The sequence below is a fragment of the Manihot esculenta genome, chromosome 1, assembly GCF_001659605.2.
Source record: "Manihot esculenta cultivar AM560-2 chromosome 1, M.esculenta_v8, whole genome shotgun sequence".
In the NCBI taxonomy this organism is placed as follows: Eukaryota; Viridiplantae; Streptophyta; class Magnoliopsida; order Malpighiales; family Euphorbiaceae; genus Manihot; species Manihot esculenta.
This window is the reverse complement of record NC_035161.2, coordinates 28,082,133-28,099,542: the sequence shown is the minus strand read 5'-3', so window position 1 is coordinate 28,099,542 and position 17,410 is coordinate 28,082,133. Positions and strand designations below refer to the sequence as shown.

Genomic DNA, 17,410 nt, shown 5'->3' with positions numbered 1-17,410 from the left:
CATTTGGTTTTGGTCAATAATAGAACTGAAAATTCTTTTTTTTGTTTTTTTCAATTGAGCATTATTGAGGTCAATAATAGAACTGAAAATTCTATAAGTTTTTTTTTTTATAAGAAGAAAATATTATTAATAAAAACCAGGAAAAAATCCTAGCACAAAAGGTATATAAAAACATGCCCATGTCTAAATTAAGAAGCCAAAAACAACATAAAAATATTTCCTTTTAAAGCACTAGACGAAGAAAACCTTAAGAACTTGCCAATCAAGAACAGCAGGATGGCTTAAAAGTCTCGGAGATACGTAGCATCAAGAACATCAACACATAATCCTTCAAATGGTTAAAAACATATCGAAGTCCATAACAGCAAAAGAATATTGGCATCAAAGGAACGTGGAATAATATGCCATTCTCAAGTCAAACAAAGAACTTCTCCAAAGACATCATATATACCAAAGCTTGCAGCTCCAAAAGCAGAAAAAATAAATATATTATTTGGGAGTTTTCGCCTCCTAAAGACAAAAACACACCACCTTGCAGCGACTCAGAGCACGTTTCCTCAGGACGTGTCCTCATCTCTTTTTTTCTTTTTTCCTTTTTTTGTGTTATAATAATCTTAATCATCTTTAAAATCCCAGTTAAGAACTTAAAGGCGAAGGCCAAGGGCCAAGGCTGTTCTACTTCTAATGTAATGACAAGAAATATAATTGAACATGTCCAGGCTTGCAAGAACTACTGTGATCATATAATTGCCAGCTACACCATTTACGCCACATTTTTTTAAAGCATGATTAGACAACGTTTTTTATAATTAGATGACAAGATTTGCTTAGAATATAAAACAAATTAGACAGAATAAGGTTCAAAAGGGGGAACCAAAACAAAAGGGCGATGAAACTAACCTTGAGCGATGGAATTAAAGGCCCACCAATTACCCCCAAAAATAAAAAATAAAAAAAACATTGTGTGATTTGCTCATTGGCTACTTCGATCTCGTATGCTTATCATGCACAATAATTTATGATTGCCACATCTTTCCATTATCTGTTGTAGACCTCTTTCAAACCCAAGACACTGTTAAACCTTCTAACAATGACTAGTGATCTCCCTGAAACACTGGGCAAAACCATCCCAGATGCGTGGGACTACAAGGGCCGGCCAGCCGAGCGCTCAAAAACTGGTGGCTGGGGCAGCGCTGCCATGATTCTAGGTCGACCTTAAAAGCTCTCTTCTTCTATATTTCCTTTTTCTTGACTGATTCTCTGCGACTCTAGCTTATACATATATGGGATTTTATTGTTTTCTCAGGGGGAGAGGCGTGTGAGAGGCTTACTACACTAGGAATCATTGTTAATCTGGTGACTTATTTGACGGGTACTATGCACCTAGGCAATGCTACCTCTGCCAATACAGTCACTAACTTCCTCGGAACCTCTTTTATGCTGTGTCTGCTTGGTGGCTTTATCGCTGACACCTTTCTTGGAAGGTTTCATATTGAGTTTCTTGCTCTCCTTGTTCTTATATATTTTTATTTCTCAGTTAAAAATTTGGAACTGATTAGTATCCTTTTCTTTTTATCTGTAATCTTTGTTATTTTGGACAGGTATCTCACCATCGCCATCTTTGCCACCGTGCAAGCATTGGTAATTAAGGCCACCGAAACTATTTAGAGCTTTTTTTTCAATTCATGCATAATTGGAAAAAAATTTATCAATTTAGGCAGAATCCGAAAATATTTCGGATGAGCCTGTAATACGCTTGTTCGAGGGGCAGTTCGTCGAAGTGCTAGGCTTGTTCGACACCAAATTCGGCACCTTGAGTGCCGAACACGCGTGATGAAGCACTGCATCCTCTGCCGAACACGCGTGACGAAGCAAGTGTCCGGCGCATGCATCCCTTGGCGCTGCATGCGCGCCAAGTGGACTTGTATGCACAGCCCCGAGACTTTGGCTTTTAATCTTTTGGCTTGTCATGCATGCCTCCCCATTTTCCTCATTTTTCATTTCTGTATTGTTTCTTTTTTTCTCCTTCTCCACACTTGCTCTGCACTTCCTTCTCAAGCACGCAACCACAGTCCTCCAGCATCTCCACACTTGCTCTACACTTTCTCCTCCAGCGTTCTACCTCCAGCATTCTGTGATATCCATTTTCATCTCCTTCCATTTTCCTGAACATCTCACTGCCATGAGGTTTTCTATAAACTGATTTTTATTTTTAAATGTATATATAATTTTTTTGAACATATAAAATTATTTTTAAATGTGTATATAATTTTTTTACATATAAAAATAAAATTATAAATTATAATTTAATATGTGATTATAATTTTTATTTTTATATGTATTGAAAATTTTAGCAGAATAATTCTTATTTTAAAATTTAATTATCTAAATAGTAAATGTTAATAAATAAAAATATAAGGTATTTCAGACTAAATAATATTTTTAATATAATTTTTATTTAATTTTTATAACTTTAAAAAATTTATTAATTAAGTTTTAAAATTTTTAATCACCCATAAATTATACAATTAAAAAATTATTTAATTATATTTTTATATAAATTTATCTCTAAAATATAATTATAAAATTAAATAAAGCTAAATAAACATAATCTACAGATTTAAATTTTTATAAATAAATTTGTGCAGAAACTTTTAAAACTATAGTTTTAAAAATAATTATTTTTTATAAAATATAATATTTTAAAATTTAATATTATAATAATATATAAAATGATTAGCATCAATTTTATTTTATGTTTAAGTTTTTTTAAATATTTTTAAGATTTAATAAAAAATAATTTTTTAAAGATAAATGTAATTAGATAATAAAATATTTTTTAAATCTATATAATACAACTAAGTTCATAAAAATTAGATAATTATATAATTATAACCCATGATTAGTAAACTATAAGACGGTGGTAATTAATTAATGATTTTATTTTACAAAAAGAATGAGGGAGTTCGATTTAATTTGATAATAAAATGAAATTAGAAATTTTAGTATTTATAAAAATTAAATTAAATAAAATTTAGATAAAAATTAATTTAAATTAAATTGGATTAATTCGGTTTAATTTAATGGATTGAATTTTTAATAAATTTTTTATATTTTATATTTTATTTTTAATATTTTAAAATTAATTAAAATATTTTAACATTGTTAATGATTTGATTTTTTATATTATAAAAAATAATATAATATTACTTATTAATTGATTTGATTCGATTTTATTGATTTTTTTTTTAATTAAATTGAAATAATTATTTTTTTAAAATTAAAATCAAATAAAAAATAATAAAAAATTAAACTAAATTTCTAAATTTATTTAAATTACTTCAATTTTTTAATTTGAATAGAATAGTACTTTATCCTAAAAAAAGTAACTGCTTTTGTATCTATATCATATATATTTGTTTATTGTAACATACAACTATTCTATTTAGTACAATCGCTTCCTTTTGGTAATATGTATTTTGTTTTCCTTTTGGATTATTACAGGGTATAACAACCTTGACCATCTCAACCGCAGTTCCAAGTTTCAGGCCACCGAAATGCGTAAAAGATACCGATTGCATTCCTGCAAACAGCAAGCAACTAACAATTCTATACTTAGCCCTATACATGTATGCCCTGGGCACCGGCGGTCTTAAATCCAGTGTCTCAGGCTTTGGTTCGGATCAATTTGATGAGACAGACGATAAAGAAAAAAAACAAATGGCAAGTTTCTTCCATTGGTTCTTCTTCTTAATAAACATTGGCTCACTGAGTGCAGTTACAGTTCTTGTTTACATACAAGATAATGTAGGGAGAAGCTGGGGGTATGGCATATGTGCTTGTGCTATTGTGCTAGGCCTAATCGTTTATCTATCGGGTACAAGGCAATATCGGTTCAAGAAATTAGCAGGTAGTCCATTGACACAGATTGTCACTGTATTTGTAGCTGCTTGGAGGAAAAGGCACCTGAAAATGCCTTCAGATCAATCATTTCTTTCCGATGTCGATTTTGTTGAGGAGGGAGACAAGAACAAGCAAAAGCTTCCCCACAGCAAGCAATTCCAGTAAGAACAACCAATTCCCCACATGTTACTAGTCATCAAAGGACCAACCACTTATTTCTTGCTACAGCTTCATGGGCGTTTGTCTTGCATCTCTTTTTTCTTTAATATTCTTTGATTATATCTCTTAACTGATGATTTACTTTAATTATGGTGCAGTTTCCTGGATAGAGCAGCAATCAAGGATCCAAAAATCAACGTGGTGAGCAAGTGGAATCTATCAACCCTAACAGATATAGAGGAAGTAAAATTGGTACTTAGGATGTTACCTATTTGGGCTACCACTATTATGTTTTGGACAGTTTATGCCCAGATGACTACATTTTCTGTGGCACAAGCAACCACCATGGACCGTCACATTGGAAAATCTTTCCAAATACCGGCAGCCTCCCTAACAGTGTTCTTTGTTGGGAGCATTCTCTTGACTGTGCCAATTTATGACAGGGTTGTAGCTCCAATTGCTAAAAAGGTTCTTAAGAACCCATATGGGATGACCCCATTGCAACGCATAGCTGTGGGTTTGGTCTTCTCCATGTTTTCAATGATAGCAGCAGCATTGAGTGAATTAAAGAGGTTGAGAGCCGCAAGATCAAATGGTTTGACCAACGATCCAACGGCAGCGATTCCATTAAGTGTGTTCTGGCTGGTCCCACAGTTTTTCTTTGTGGGGTCTGGTGAAGCATTGACATATATTGGACAGCTTGATTTCTTTCTAAGGGAGTGTCCTAAAGGAATGAAGACAATGAGCACAGGGCTGTTTTTGAGCACTCTTTCACTAGGATGTTTCTTCAGCTCTTTGTTGGTTAGTATAGTACACAAGGTGACAGCGAACGAGCCATGGCTAGCAGATAATCTGAACCAAGCCAAGCTTTATGATTTCTACTGGCTATTGGCCATTTTGAGTGCTTTAAATTTTCTGATGTTTTTGGTTTGTTCTAAATGGTATGTCTATAAGGACGAGAGGCTAGCTGAGTTAGGCATTGAGCTGGAAGAACTTGATGAGCCTGCAATGCAAGAAATTCTAGTGTAGGTCTTAATAATTAATAGTTGTACATACTATGATCACATAGAATAATGTTCTTGTAATGCATCAAAGGATTTTCTTTTTCCTTTTTTTTTTCAACTCTCATTTATATTCTATTGTACATTTTTTTTATAAAAAGGATTTATTTATAAATTATGAAAAAATTTAGTATGTCACATACCATTAATACAATCTCCAAAAATATCCAATCCAACCGAGACATTTGCATGTAAAGTAAAAAAATCGGGAAAAACACACGAGTACAAACAGGCAATACAAAGGACTTTAACCAAAACCAGAAGACAATATCAAAGAAGACAAAACTTGAAAGCAAAAGACCAAAAAACAGCAACACAAGGTGATCAAAGCATCCGAAGAAGAGCCAAGAAAAGGCACCCTACACAAGAATTCATAGCTAATTAAGCAATAAAGTCACTATTCCTATACACTCCTCGTTTTGCTAGCGAATCAATTACCCCATTGGTTTCTCCAATAATATGTTCACAACGCAGCAAAGGAAGAGAATAAGCTAAGATAACAACTGAGTAGTGCAGGTAATTCGATTATGAAGTAGTCTCTTTTTTCAAATGGAAATTAGAGATGGAGATTGAAAGAGTAAATTTGAAATTTCTCAAATTTATTCAAATACAATACACTTATTATTAGATTATGTGAATGCATGAAGTAGTAATTATTAAAATCCCAATTGAGAACTTAAAGGCGAGGGCTAAGGGCAAGGGCCAAGGCTGTTCTTCTCCTAATGTAAAGACAAGAAATATAATTAAACATGTCCAGGCTTGCAAGAACTACTGTGATCATATCATTGCCAGCTACACCATTTATGCCACTTTTATTTTTAAGCATGATTAGACAATGTTGTTTATAATTAGACGACAAGATTTGCTTAATATAAAACAAATCAAATTAGACAGAACAAAAATCCCATTTTGTGGATTGGCTCAGAAGAGGGAACAAAAAAAAATGGCTATGAATCTATCTTGAGCTTGACGGAATTAAAGGGCCATTAATTTTTTTTAAAAAAATTATGCAATTTGCTCATTTAATTAAATGAATGAGTAAATGGTTATGTTTTTATTATAAATCATCTGATATCCAAATATCCCTTATTAAATTAATTTATATTTAGGTAGGACATGCCCTTAAAATAGCAAAAAATAGTTTCCTTTCAAATTTTAAATATTTTTTATATTTAAAATTTTTAATTAAAAAAAAAAAACTCGTATCAATTTATGTAAATGCAAAGATGGGAATTAAATTTGACCAAAGATACGTGATTTTATCTTCGAAGGGAAGAAAAGGGAATCATTTTTTGGCATTGGAAGAAATCCCTCATGTGGAATGTGATGAGCAACTCCTTGTGCTACGATTTTGCCAGAGAGACATCACAGCCACAGGGATCTCTGGGTGGGATGTCATATCAATTACCAAATCCAAATCACAAACGGAAGACATGTCATGTCTTTTATTAATGTGTAATACCAAATTTCATTAATTATGGATAAGCTCGAGATTGAACTTTTTCTTTGACAATAAATGAAAAAAAAAAAAAAAGACTTTTAATGCTTTGCTGGAAGAGCATTGGTGTGGGCTCACTTTTGATTTTTCTATTTATGAACGGAGGAGGCCATATTCAATATGGGTAATTGAGATCTTTTAAATCAAGGCTCGACCCAGTAAACCTTCCTCGGTTACAAAATCACTGCCACTAGTGTTGGAGAAAAGACAATTGGAAAAACTATAAAAGAATTAACTAAACCTTTTATTTTATAAAGTTGACTGGCTTTTATATATAAATATTCTTTACCAATATCACATTTCAATTCATAAATGTTCATTTCTATTTTATAGTGATGAATATTACTGAAAGACTCTTCATTACTAAAAAATTACAAAAGAAATTTAAGTTTATCTCATAAGCAAAGCAAAAAGACCTTATAAAAATGCAGATAGCTAAATTTTTTAATCATGATAAATTTCCTTCTTTTTTTTTTTCCCTTCCATTTATTTATAGAAAAGAAATACAAATAAATATCAAAACGAAATAATGAGGCACTGACCAGTACAATTCAAGGAACTAAACACAGAGAGACAATTAGGAATATACTACAAAGAGGAAACATCAGACTCAATCCTATCAATCCTCTACAAGAAGAAAAACTGACTGTTCACTTAAAAGTCTCGTTGAAACGCTTGCTGCCTTGGACTAGGATCTTGCAAGCGGCTATAATCCGGAAGCCACACCAATTAACGTGCGCAGCTTCTCTGTCATAGTTCCTTCTGCTGGGCATCAGAAAGTTTGGCATGAGATGCTGTCCAAAAGCAAAAGGCCAAAATAGCACTATTCTTATTATTATTATTACAACAGAGCAACAGAATGTGGTAGAAATGCAGTTTTAAGAAAGTTAAAAACTGCACACTCCAAAAGAGTAGATACCTAAATAATAGTCAAGACTCTTCAGAGGATTGTGAAATATCTTTACTGAATTCGCCAAAAATATTCGGGCATCCCTCCCAATTTCCCTGTTCTCGTGCTTCCCAGTAACCACCCCCGTAGCGGAAAGGTCCATCTTCACCTTCTCTCTGAAACCACCGGGGCTTCCATCCACGCTCTTGTAATTTCCTGGACTGCACAAGGATATAGAGGAAGTACAATGAATCACTCATTCTACTGATTTCTTTTGACATTCAGCATTTGATACTTCACTAGACTGTCACTCATTGCTTGACTTGTTCCACTTTGCAATAATGATGTTAAGCCATACATTTTTATTAGGCTGCGGACACAACCTCAATCTGTTGTGCATATTGTCAACATTGTAATTCAAATTGATTTGCAAGCATGTGTTGTTTCAAGAAAAATATAAAAAGCTGTCAAATGTACCATTCTTTGCCGCTTCTCCAATCGTTGCTTCTCTGCATTTGCCTTCTCATATTCCCCATTCTCCAGATGCCGTTGGTCTGGTCTAAGCCTGGAATCCGTAGGTGGGAGCTTCTCCTTAATCCGTGATCAAATACCCGGGATCAGACATGGCTATAAAAAACGATTAGAGATGCAGAAGAGAAAAATGAATTGCATAGTACCAAATTGATTTAATACATCATCTCTACCTGTAGTCCAGGTGTTAATTCATTTAGAGTGATCGCGAATGATGTTAAGTTGTACCGAGTGACATTAGGAGGTGGCTTAGTACATTTCCAAAGCAAGGTGGCATTAGATGAGGAATTGCAATCTTTTGTCTTGCTAGTCCCATCGCCTTCAGAATAATACATGCTGTCATCCCACTTCCCAAATAATGTAGCGACTTTTTTACCCAAGACATCTTCAACAAACCCATTAACCTATGTAGATATAAGAATTGTTAAAGTTGAATAATGCATAAGAAAAAATAACTCAGACAGATTGATGCACTATCTGATTAATTAAAATTGCACACATACTGAAAAGGTATTGACATTGAGATTTATCATGCCAGTATAAAGCATTTGGCAAAAGTCAAAAGATTAAATACTAGCATGAATCAGTTAGCAAGCAAACAAGCAAAATTTGCCAGAAGCAGGATCACTAACCTGGTGGGGATTTCTGTCAAGAAGTGATTGTTCTTTGAACTTTAGTTTACATGAATATTGTCGATTTCCATGTATATGCATCATTCCATGGTGATCACAATACACTTTACCAAGGATAAGATTGTAAATTGTTGTAGTCACCTGAGAAATGATTGAACCCTGTTAATACAAAAGCACCATTGGAAAGGAAGACAGAAGATCTAAAGAAATTAGTCCTGCCTAAGTACAATCATCCAACAGTATATACCTTGCTCCATTGAAATATTTCACCGTCATCAAACTCCAGGGTCAAAACTCCAACAGGATCAAGCTGAATTGACCGGCCCCAAAATTTTGTGTGGAGGTTGCTATCCCCGGAAAACTTCCACCCTCTACCTTCGCAATGGCAGGCAATGAGAGTTGGGTGATGACTAACCTGTAAACTCAAGATGACATTGAAACATACACTGTCAGTAGACAAGCTTCCGTGCTTAGCATCATCCTAAGTAGTACTCAGAGAATGCTTCAATATTTTGCAATAATCCTTTTGTTTCTGTCATTATCATGAATAACAACTACATCAAAATATTCCTCCTTAAGAAATATTTTTCTTCCCATCTAATGCCTGCATGAGGCTAGAAGCATGGCATGTATTTCTCTTACATTTTTGTACTTGCAGCATTTAATTCTCCCTGGGAGAAAAAGCACCGAGTTTGATCATTTTTAGGGGATTGAGTGGATGGAAGATTTGGCGGAATCCATTTCATTCCTTCTTTAATTGTCTAAACCAAATTATGAATTTTGTCCAGCTCATGGATTTCACTAATTCCCCTCATTCATATTGATCTAATCAAACATTATCGTCATTAATTATTGAGACAGATAAAGCATGTCAACCACATCTTAATTTCCAGACCTTCAACTTACGTTTATAGTAACTAATGCACAATTCTGTCATGAATCTAGGGTCAGTACTGACCTTCTCAGAGAAGAAACGAACTCCTTTATCAGGGTAGTCAGCTTCATAAGTTTCTCCTAGCAAAGGATTGAATGGTTTGCAGTGCCTACCTTCAGAAGAAGCGTATCCAGAAACAGCAAATGCAGCAACGTGTAAGATCCTCTGAAGACTATTTCCCTAAACAAAGTACAAAACCCAAGAGGAACACACAATCAGAATCAATTAGCAATGAGACTCTCTGATCATGAAAATTTTATTGTACAAAACATGCCAAAGGACATCCATAAGGGAAGGAGTTGGGAATAATAATTCAAGTATTTTTATTGCATGCTTGAAAATTTACGTTCCCATGTTTTTCCTTCCAATTAACATAATTCCACAGCTATTCTGAAAGCTGCTAAAACATCGATCAGGCAAAAGATATACAGGTTTCTTCAATATAAGCAAAATCTTTAAACTCTATTTATATTCAAATATGCATATTATTCATTGTTACCAAAAATATATTCAATATATTGCACTTTTAGTTTGAAACAAAATAGAATCCACCAATCTCCATCAAATGCCCCATGAGTTCTTTATCATCTCTTGGAAAACATTTGAATATGCACAAACATAGATCATTAAATCTCCTAGGATAAATAGCCTATAAAGATCAAGCATGGTAAGAGAGTAGAGGAGGAAACATTAACAACAACACAAATTTCTTCTTTAAATAAGAAAAATGCAACACCAAAAGATACTTAACTAGACCCATCTTAATATTCATAGTGTATTCATAAAAGGGGCAAAATGTTTCATTTGAAACAAGACCAAAAATATCTATCATTTCAAGAGGTGTATAGAAATCTTACTCCTTTTCCATACTCATATGCTTTGTCCAAAAGATAAGAATACTCCAAGTCCTCAAAGCACTTCTGAAGAGATGATATTGGTTCATTAAAGTAAACAGGGAGACAAACTCGAGTGAGATCCTTCCCCACATTATCTTTGATCATAGACCAAAGACTAACCCCTTTCTCCTTCTCAACTGGGTCAGGAAGCTTCTTTCTCCTTTCAATATGTGGATATCCAGAATGACAAATTTGCTCCTTGGCAAGCATTTTCTCCTCATTATCAATTTGATTGTGTTCCCTGCGTTTCTCACACTGACTGGCAGCTTCTTTTATGGACCCATGAACAACAGAACGTTCAGGAAAATAATCCTTTGTATCATAGAAGGAGGCCTCATCATCTGACACTTCTTCAAGTTCTTGTTTCTCAATATCATCAGATGATTCTGTAGTGCTACACTCTGAATATCATAAAAGGATAATTTGAATGCAGGTCCAAAAAAGCCAAAAATATAATTATTGATATATCTTAAAAGAACATGATATAAAATTAACAAACTATGGCTCAAAAACTATGTGCAATGACAAAATGTCATTTGCTAAACTTAATCTAAACAAGGGATTAAAACTGAAAACCAAAGAAGATCTGGGTCAGTTACTGTATTTGAATATAGGATATGGCTTTTCTTTTTTTTATCAAAGAATATAGGATATGTAGGGGTGGGCTAATTTGACTAGTAGTTTATTTAGTTGGTATGCCAATTTATTTGGAGCATGTAAATTATATTTATGCAATATAATATAAGATTTTTACATAATTAATTATATGATTACTAATTGATAATATTTATATTTTCTAAAAATATTTAAAGTTTAACTAATAAAATAGTAATTTATACTCTCAAGTTAACACTCCCGCCTATTACACTAATATTTAAATCTACTACCTCGCTTGAAGTGTTTTAAATTTTCTTTTTTTTTTTTTCTTTTGTTATAGCCTTTCTTCTTCTTCTCCTTGTGCCTACATGTGATTATGCACATGTGTATTTATTTATTTTTCTTCTTTCCTTCCATCTTTTCATTTCTTGTTAGAACCTCTATTTTGTTGACTTTGATCGCTTCTCCCAATGATTTGGGATGCAAAAGTGTTGCATTTTGGTATGCAGCACCTGAAACGTGGTTCTCAGGGGTTGAAATAATTTGGTAACTATAATTTCAATTAGCTAAACTTCAAGTATACGAAGTACCCTTTGAATTTTGCTTGATGAAAAAGCAGTGACAAGGAAATTTGATTGACCCAAAATCAGAAAAAAAAAGGGGGAAGCTTAAGTAATTCATGCCTGTACCACTAAATTTCCCACGCCCTAAACTTGAAAATTCATGCTTTGTCAATTGAAATTCACCATCTGTGATTCCAGATGTTTCAGCTTCAATATTTGCTGCCTGCATAAGCAAAGGAAAGATTCTTGATGTCTGATTCAAGTTTATTTGAGAAGTAAATATAATTACAAATAATAGTTAGAACAGTGGATATTACGAAGAAAACAAAAACACACAACAGAAAACATATATGACAAGAAACAGTTGTACAACAAAATATTTCATTAGAATGCTGACTGTTTTCATACAGCATTGTCAAAGAATGTATATGAAGAGCAATTCCAGGATAAAAATCTCTTGTTGCTAACAGTTCATCAAAACACCAAATAAACCTTAATCCCAAACTAATTAGGGTCAGCTGTACGTATCCTTTTCCCCATTAAGTTTTGTTTGAAACAGTTACACATCAATATTTTAGCTCATCACAAATGCTATCTCAACTTAATATCTTGAAAAACTTTTCAAAAATGCCTATGTTCAGAAGAAAACAGTAGCATGTTGTTACTATGAATAAGTTGATAAACAAATTATTATGAGATTCATTAGCTATGTTCCCTAAATACTAGAAAACCATTTACAGGAACAAAAAGAATCTGATTTTCCATATGATAGGCAGAAATAGCGCCAGTGACTGGCAAATATGTTTGCACAACAGGCAAAGAGAAACCTCAACAATACTTATGCATATTTTTCAATTTGAAAGCCCACATGTAGTCAGTTTGAAAAATATGAATTCTTCAGTAAAGCCAAAGGATGTCCTCAAGAAAAGGGACCAGATTTCAAGAAAGTTTTATCTATTTTCAATGCCAAAGATGGGACAGTTATCAGAAAAAGTCAGTTGTTATCACATTAAGCATGGCCAAACTTCTTGAAAACCAACCACCTGCAGGGATCAGATAATTGACTTCGAGACACATTTTGGGAAAAAAAAATACAAACCAAAAAGAAGAAGCCAAATGTAACTTTCACTTCAACCTGGAAACTTGTAGACTCGAAAATGCAACCTAAAGAAGGTCATTCATAAAATTGGTCGCAAGGGATTGAAAAGATGTCTAACCTCAGCCGAATGGGCCAAACTTTATGCACAAAATTATTGTTTCAGATACAAATAGTAAACAATGTGAAACTAGGAATGGATATTCGAGAACCCAACTAATGGGCAGAGACATGAGAAACCTTGATAATCAGCAGTAGTTAAATATGTCACTTATCAGCAGGCAGACTTGAAAATTTATACTGAAAACTGAAAAGTAATAATAAAAAAGGGCCTGCATGAACCTTAAACAACTTAACTACTGAAATCACAATGAAGTAGCAAGAAGAAGGAATAATTGACAACTGTTGCAAGAAAATATTTTCATGGATGAACATTCTAATAAAACCGATTACCATTAGCCATCCATACAAAGATATAAACTATAAAGCTTTAAATACATTAATTAACAGACTAACCAATAGATTAAGCTTCATATTGATTGGAAGTGCAGGTAGTAGGTGTTCTTAGCCTTGATACAAAAGATCATAAAAGTATAGTCTCCCCATCCCACAAAAATAAGCTTACTTTTTTTTTTTCGTCCCAAATAGTGGGACAATATTTTCTAGATGCTAGTTTATTTAGGAGCCTACTAATATGGCCCCTATTTTAATATGCATTAAAAAGTTAAAATTCGTTAGATTCAATAATAACTTAGAAATAGGAGTTATTTAATTTTGATGAATCAATATGAGTGGAGAGTATATTAAAAAAGAATAAATAAGTTGACTGCTTTAATTATACTAATTACATTTTCTTAAACTATATAATGATATGAAAATATATGTAAGCCTATCATTGACCACAATGCCAAGAGTATAAAGTATATCATTATGCTGTCAAATATATATCATTGGCTAAATAAGAGGTTTCAAATTTGAAAAAATTTTGAGAGGAACAATCCGGAAAGTGACTTGGTATTATCGTGATGCTAAAAAGACAAAAAAAATAAAAAAAATAGGACTAAGTGGTCTCACATGAAATCAATAAACAACCAAATGAAGACACATAAAGAGCTAAAAAAAGAGCCTTCTTGGTGTCCGAAAAAAAGATCAGTAAGAACAGCTCAGAAGATTTTGAACCAAGTAGCTTTGCCTTGAATGATGATAAATTAGTGAGAAAAGTTTCATTTCTGGCCACAAGTATTAATGAAAAGGTTTTGTTTCTTGATTCAGAAGTGGGTCCACTTGAATTTATCACATTCGTTCCTAAAATCAACTTACAGTTACAAAAAGATTAAACCCAACGCATTTTTTGAATTAAAATTGTTAATACCATGAAAAAATTTGATCAATCTGCATAGATTGACAAAAAAAAAAAAAAAAGCAATCTGCATTAGATTAAACAATCAGGCAATTGACTCGGGATCTTTAGAAAAATCTCTGCATCAACAAATCAGATCACAGTATTTACCTCTAACTGCCTCAATGTGTCCAGCAAATAGGAGCGATCCTCGCAAAGTAACTTAACTTGTCCTTTTATTTCAGAGAATTCAGACAACATGATCTGCTCACAATCCTTGACTAAGTTCTCATTGATACCCTCTTCAAGTAAGCGCCTTTTAAGTCTTTCAGTTGAAATAGACAAATCTTTTGGTACAAGGGAGAAACTATCATTTAGTGATCTCGATGGAAACAGGCTCCTAGTTGAGACCAAAGCCTGTATCCAAGACACCCTATCTCTTTTTGAATCAGTCCTCAGATGAAGTGTCTTGGTAGCTGTAAATATGTAAAATCGCCTATCGTCGGACTTGCTCTCTCGGAATGACGAGATCTGCTACAGAAATTGAGATAAAATTCTCATAAACAGTTGAAGAATTGCATTTGTTATAAATCACTATTAATGTGCTAATATAAATAAAGGAACAAATGTATAATTGAATAAAGAAGTCCAAATTGTTGGATAAGTAGAGTATTAATATCCAAGAACAAGCATACCCAGAAGAGAAACCATTAAACTAGAACCAAGTGTTCTTTAACTCAATCACCGCCACTAAGGCTTAAAGCTTCTAATAACAATTACAGTCCCCGTTGCAGAACCCCAAAAGAACTCAATATTCTGGAGTGATCAAAACTCAACACTCCCCGGAAAGGGTATGAGATTGCAGTCAGCATTTGGATCTCGAAATTACAAAGGAATATGCTTAAAATACTAGCAGTCGCCGAAATATCCTTAATCATAGCAATGGAGAAGTAATGAACGAAGCGCCACCTACTAGTCTACAAAATCCTACCTTTTGTTCTTTGTTTCTTTCCTCTCAACAGGTGAGACAATGAAGTAATAAAACCCAGTCATAGCCCGAAGAACACTGTACATTAAAAAATTAGAGGAAAAAAAAAAGTAAAAAGTTTGAACACAGGAAAGAAAAATAATAACCAAAGCCACCAAACCCCGTTTCATAACTTGAGAGAAACACACTTCACCCATCCCTACCGTTTGATAGCTTCACTGTTAAAAGCTTCTTCTCTACCAACCGTTTGATTAGAGAACTATTCACAGAACTTTAAAAAAACAAAGAAAAGAGAAAAATAAAGGGGATTAAGAAGAAATACCCAAAACCTAAAAAGGGTGCAAAAAATACAGTAGCACATACAAATGCCTTGAAGTAAACAAATATCCCAGACGGTTTTTTTGAATAAATATCCCAGAAGTTGACAAGTAAAAATTTGGAATAAGATTGGATGGATGGGAATCAACGAAAGATTGAAAACAAATGGGGTCAAAACTTGAAAAGAGAAAAAGAAAAAGATCAAAGCAAGAGACGAAGAATCAGTTGAGTGAGCTCAAATCCATCCACTCAAAACCAATGATGTGACCACAGCATAATACCTAGTCTCAGACCTACGACGTACGCAATCATAGCCAGCCCTCACACACAAAACCCACCTGCTGATGTGACCCACTTAACATTAACAACCACTTAAAACTGTAAAAAAGAGGGAGGGAGAAAGAGAGAGAAAGAACAAAGATGAAATTGAAAAGTAAAATGAAAAACCCTGTGGGCCGCTGATAGAGCACATTAGCAGCAGCAATGCAAGAAACCCCCGGTTCATAATCCACACAATTTGCCCTTACTAGCTCAGATATCAATACCCCTTTTTGCTTATTTATGTAGAAAGATATCAGAAATCGGAAAGGAAACAATTTGACCAAATTGGTAAAAAATGCAATGTAAAATTTTCGAATCAAAATGTTTCCTGTATTGGCAAAACTTTCCCCAATACCGCCAAAAATTCATAAAACCAACACTTCAATGTCAAGATCACTCTGTTAATTCCCTCTCGCTACGATCATTCCCCAGTTTCGCCTTTCAATTTTAATTTTATTTTTCTCATTTTCCATTATTTGATCATTAGTTATTAAATATACCTTCAAATGAACAATGCCAACACTTTTCTGCTGCTTCCTCCGATAACTTCCACTGTCCATCCTCGATAGCCGATTGGTAGATATTTCTCCGATCAATTTGACGTCATCATTAGGAGTTAACAAATTCAGATTCTCCGGCGGCTTAATCTTTGAGTAAGACAGAACTCCATTTTTAAGCAAGAACCACCGTGATCTCCACCCCTTGCTGTAATTCGTCCACTTATATAGCACTCCAGCTACAGTAGCCTCCGATCCCGCTATACTCCGCCCCGCATTGCCATCAGATTCCCCGGAAAACCCAGCCGGCAAGGATCTGGCCCTGGTCAACGCCTCAGGCGACTGGTCCCCTATTCCGGGGCTCTCCAGCGATATGCAGCACAGCGGGTGCATTTCCTTGACCCTCATTTTCATCACCATTAAGAAAAAGTGGGCAAACAAAAAACTTCACATCAAACGAACACACATCCCTGCAAATCAAAACAAACCCAGAGCCAACAAATCAGAAAAAAAAAAAAAAAAAAAAAAAAGATTTCAAAATGTACCCACAACATAAATAGTGTGAGTGGACATAAATACCTAACAAGGAGAGAGATTTTCCATTTTCTTATCAAAAGGGAAAAGAAAAAAAAAAGAAAATTTAGTTGCAGAGAGTGGGCAATAGCAATAGCAAGTTTTGAGTGTGTGTGTGTGTGTGTATGGCAGTGTAGGAGGGAAGGAAGGAAGAAAGAGTGAAGGTGGGGTAATAAAGAGGAGAAGTGGCAGAATTGTGAAATTTATTAAAAAGCAAAAAAGAAAAAGAGTGAAAAACTTATAATTTAATTATCAACTTTTATTTTAATATAAAAACTTATTTTAGATAATAAAACTAAATTTTTTATTTTATCTTAATTATAATAAAAAAATTAAATTAAATCTCAAAAATTAATAATAAATTATTATATAATCCCTAAATTTTGATATTAGTAAACATACAGTCTTTTAAATTAAATTTTATATTAAAGTAAACTTTTCTATAAAAAGTAAACTTATTTTATATTTATCATATGAATATCAAATAAACATTTATTACAAATAAATTTTTACTATATAAAATATCACATATTTGAAAGTTTATATTCATTATTATAAATTATACACATATTTAGTATTTTATATTAATAATATTAAATAAAATAAAATATTACA

General features: G+C 33.3%; 2 protein-coding genes across 12 annotated transcripts; one reads left to right on the top strand and one right to left on the bottom strand.

Moving 5' to 3' along the window:
• Positions 1-514: 514 nt before the first annotated feature.
• Positions 515-5,182, top strand: LOC110623436 (protein NRT1/ PTR FAMILY 6.3). 2 transcript variants are annotated; one of them, XM_021768393.2, is made up of 5 exons: positions 515-1,208; positions 1,307-1,484; positions 1,602-1,641; positions 3,505-4,064; positions 4,221-5,182. In XM_021768393.2, exons 1-5 carry the CDS (start codon positions 1,091-1,093, stop codon positions 5,089-5,091), a joined length of 1,767 nt encoding a protein of 588 aa, XP_021624085.1. In that variant the 5' UTR covers positions 515-1,090; the 3' UTR covers positions 5,092-5,182. The 2 variants fall into 2 exon arrangements, with proteins under 2 accessions (XP_021624085.1, XP_021624093.1); XM_021768401.2 differs by lacking the exons at positions 515-1,208; positions 1,307-1,484; positions 1,602-1,641 and adding an exon at positions 1,657-2,134.
• A 1,876-nt stretch (positions 5,183-7,058) lies between these two features.
• Positions 7,059-16,957, bottom strand: LOC110617454 (oxysterol-binding protein-related protein 2A). Of its 10 annotated transcripts, none has more exons than XM_021760226.2 (12): positions 16,802-16,957; positions 16,226-16,692; positions 14,270-14,632; positions 11,784-11,886; positions 10,465-10,904; positions 9,632-9,787; positions 8,921-9,088; positions 8,674-8,814; positions 8,215-8,445; positions 7,988-8,107; positions 7,541-7,731; positions 7,059-7,415 (listed from the first exon to the last, which is right to left on the bottom strand). In XM_021760226.2, the coding sequence occupies exons 2-11, from the start codon at positions 16,640-16,642 to the stop codon at positions 7,552-7,554; spliced, it is 2,319 nt and encodes a 772-aa protein (XP_021615918.1). In that variant the 5' UTR covers positions 16,643-16,692; positions 16,802-16,957; the 3' UTR covers positions 7,059-7,415; positions 7,541-7,551. The 10 variants fall into 10 exon arrangements, 9 of the variants coding, with proteins under 9 accessions (XP_021615918.1, XP_021615927.1, XP_021615935.1 ...); XM_021760235.2 differs by having other exon boundaries at positions 7,059-7,386; XM_021760243.2 differs by having other exon boundaries at positions 7,059-7,383.
• Positions 16,958-17,410: the final 453 nt, after the last annotated feature.

What these genes read in the sequence shown, in the direction of transcription:
- LOC110623436 (XM_021768393.2), top strand. Translation starts at nt 1,091, where the DNA reads ATGACTAGTGATCTCCCTGAAACACTGGGCAAAACCATCCCAGATGCG. An exon ending in GCTGACACCTTTCTTGGAAG is followed by an intron (nt 1,485 to 1,601) that starts GTTTCATATTGA and finishes TATTTTGGACAG; the next exon opens with GTATCTCACCATCGCCATCT. An exon ending in CCCCACAGCAAGCAATTCCA is followed by an intron (nt 4,065 to 4,220) that starts GTAAGAACAACC and finishes ATTATGGTGCAG; the next exon opens with TTTCCTGGATAGAGCAGCAA.
- LOC110617454 (XM_021760226.2), bottom strand. Translation starts at nt 16,642, where the DNA reads ATGGTGATGAAAATGAGGGTCAAGGAAATGCACCCGCTGTGCTGCATA. An exon ending in TTGGCATTGTTCATTTGAAG is followed by an intron (nt 14,633 to 16,225) that starts GTATATTTAATA and finishes CAATTTCTGTAG; the next exon opens with CAGATCTCGTCATTCCGAGA. An exon ending in ACACATTGAGGCAGTTAGAG is followed by an intron (nt 11,887 to 14,269) that starts GTAAATACTGTG and finishes TTGCTTATGCAG; the next exon opens with GCAGCAAATATTGAAGCTGA.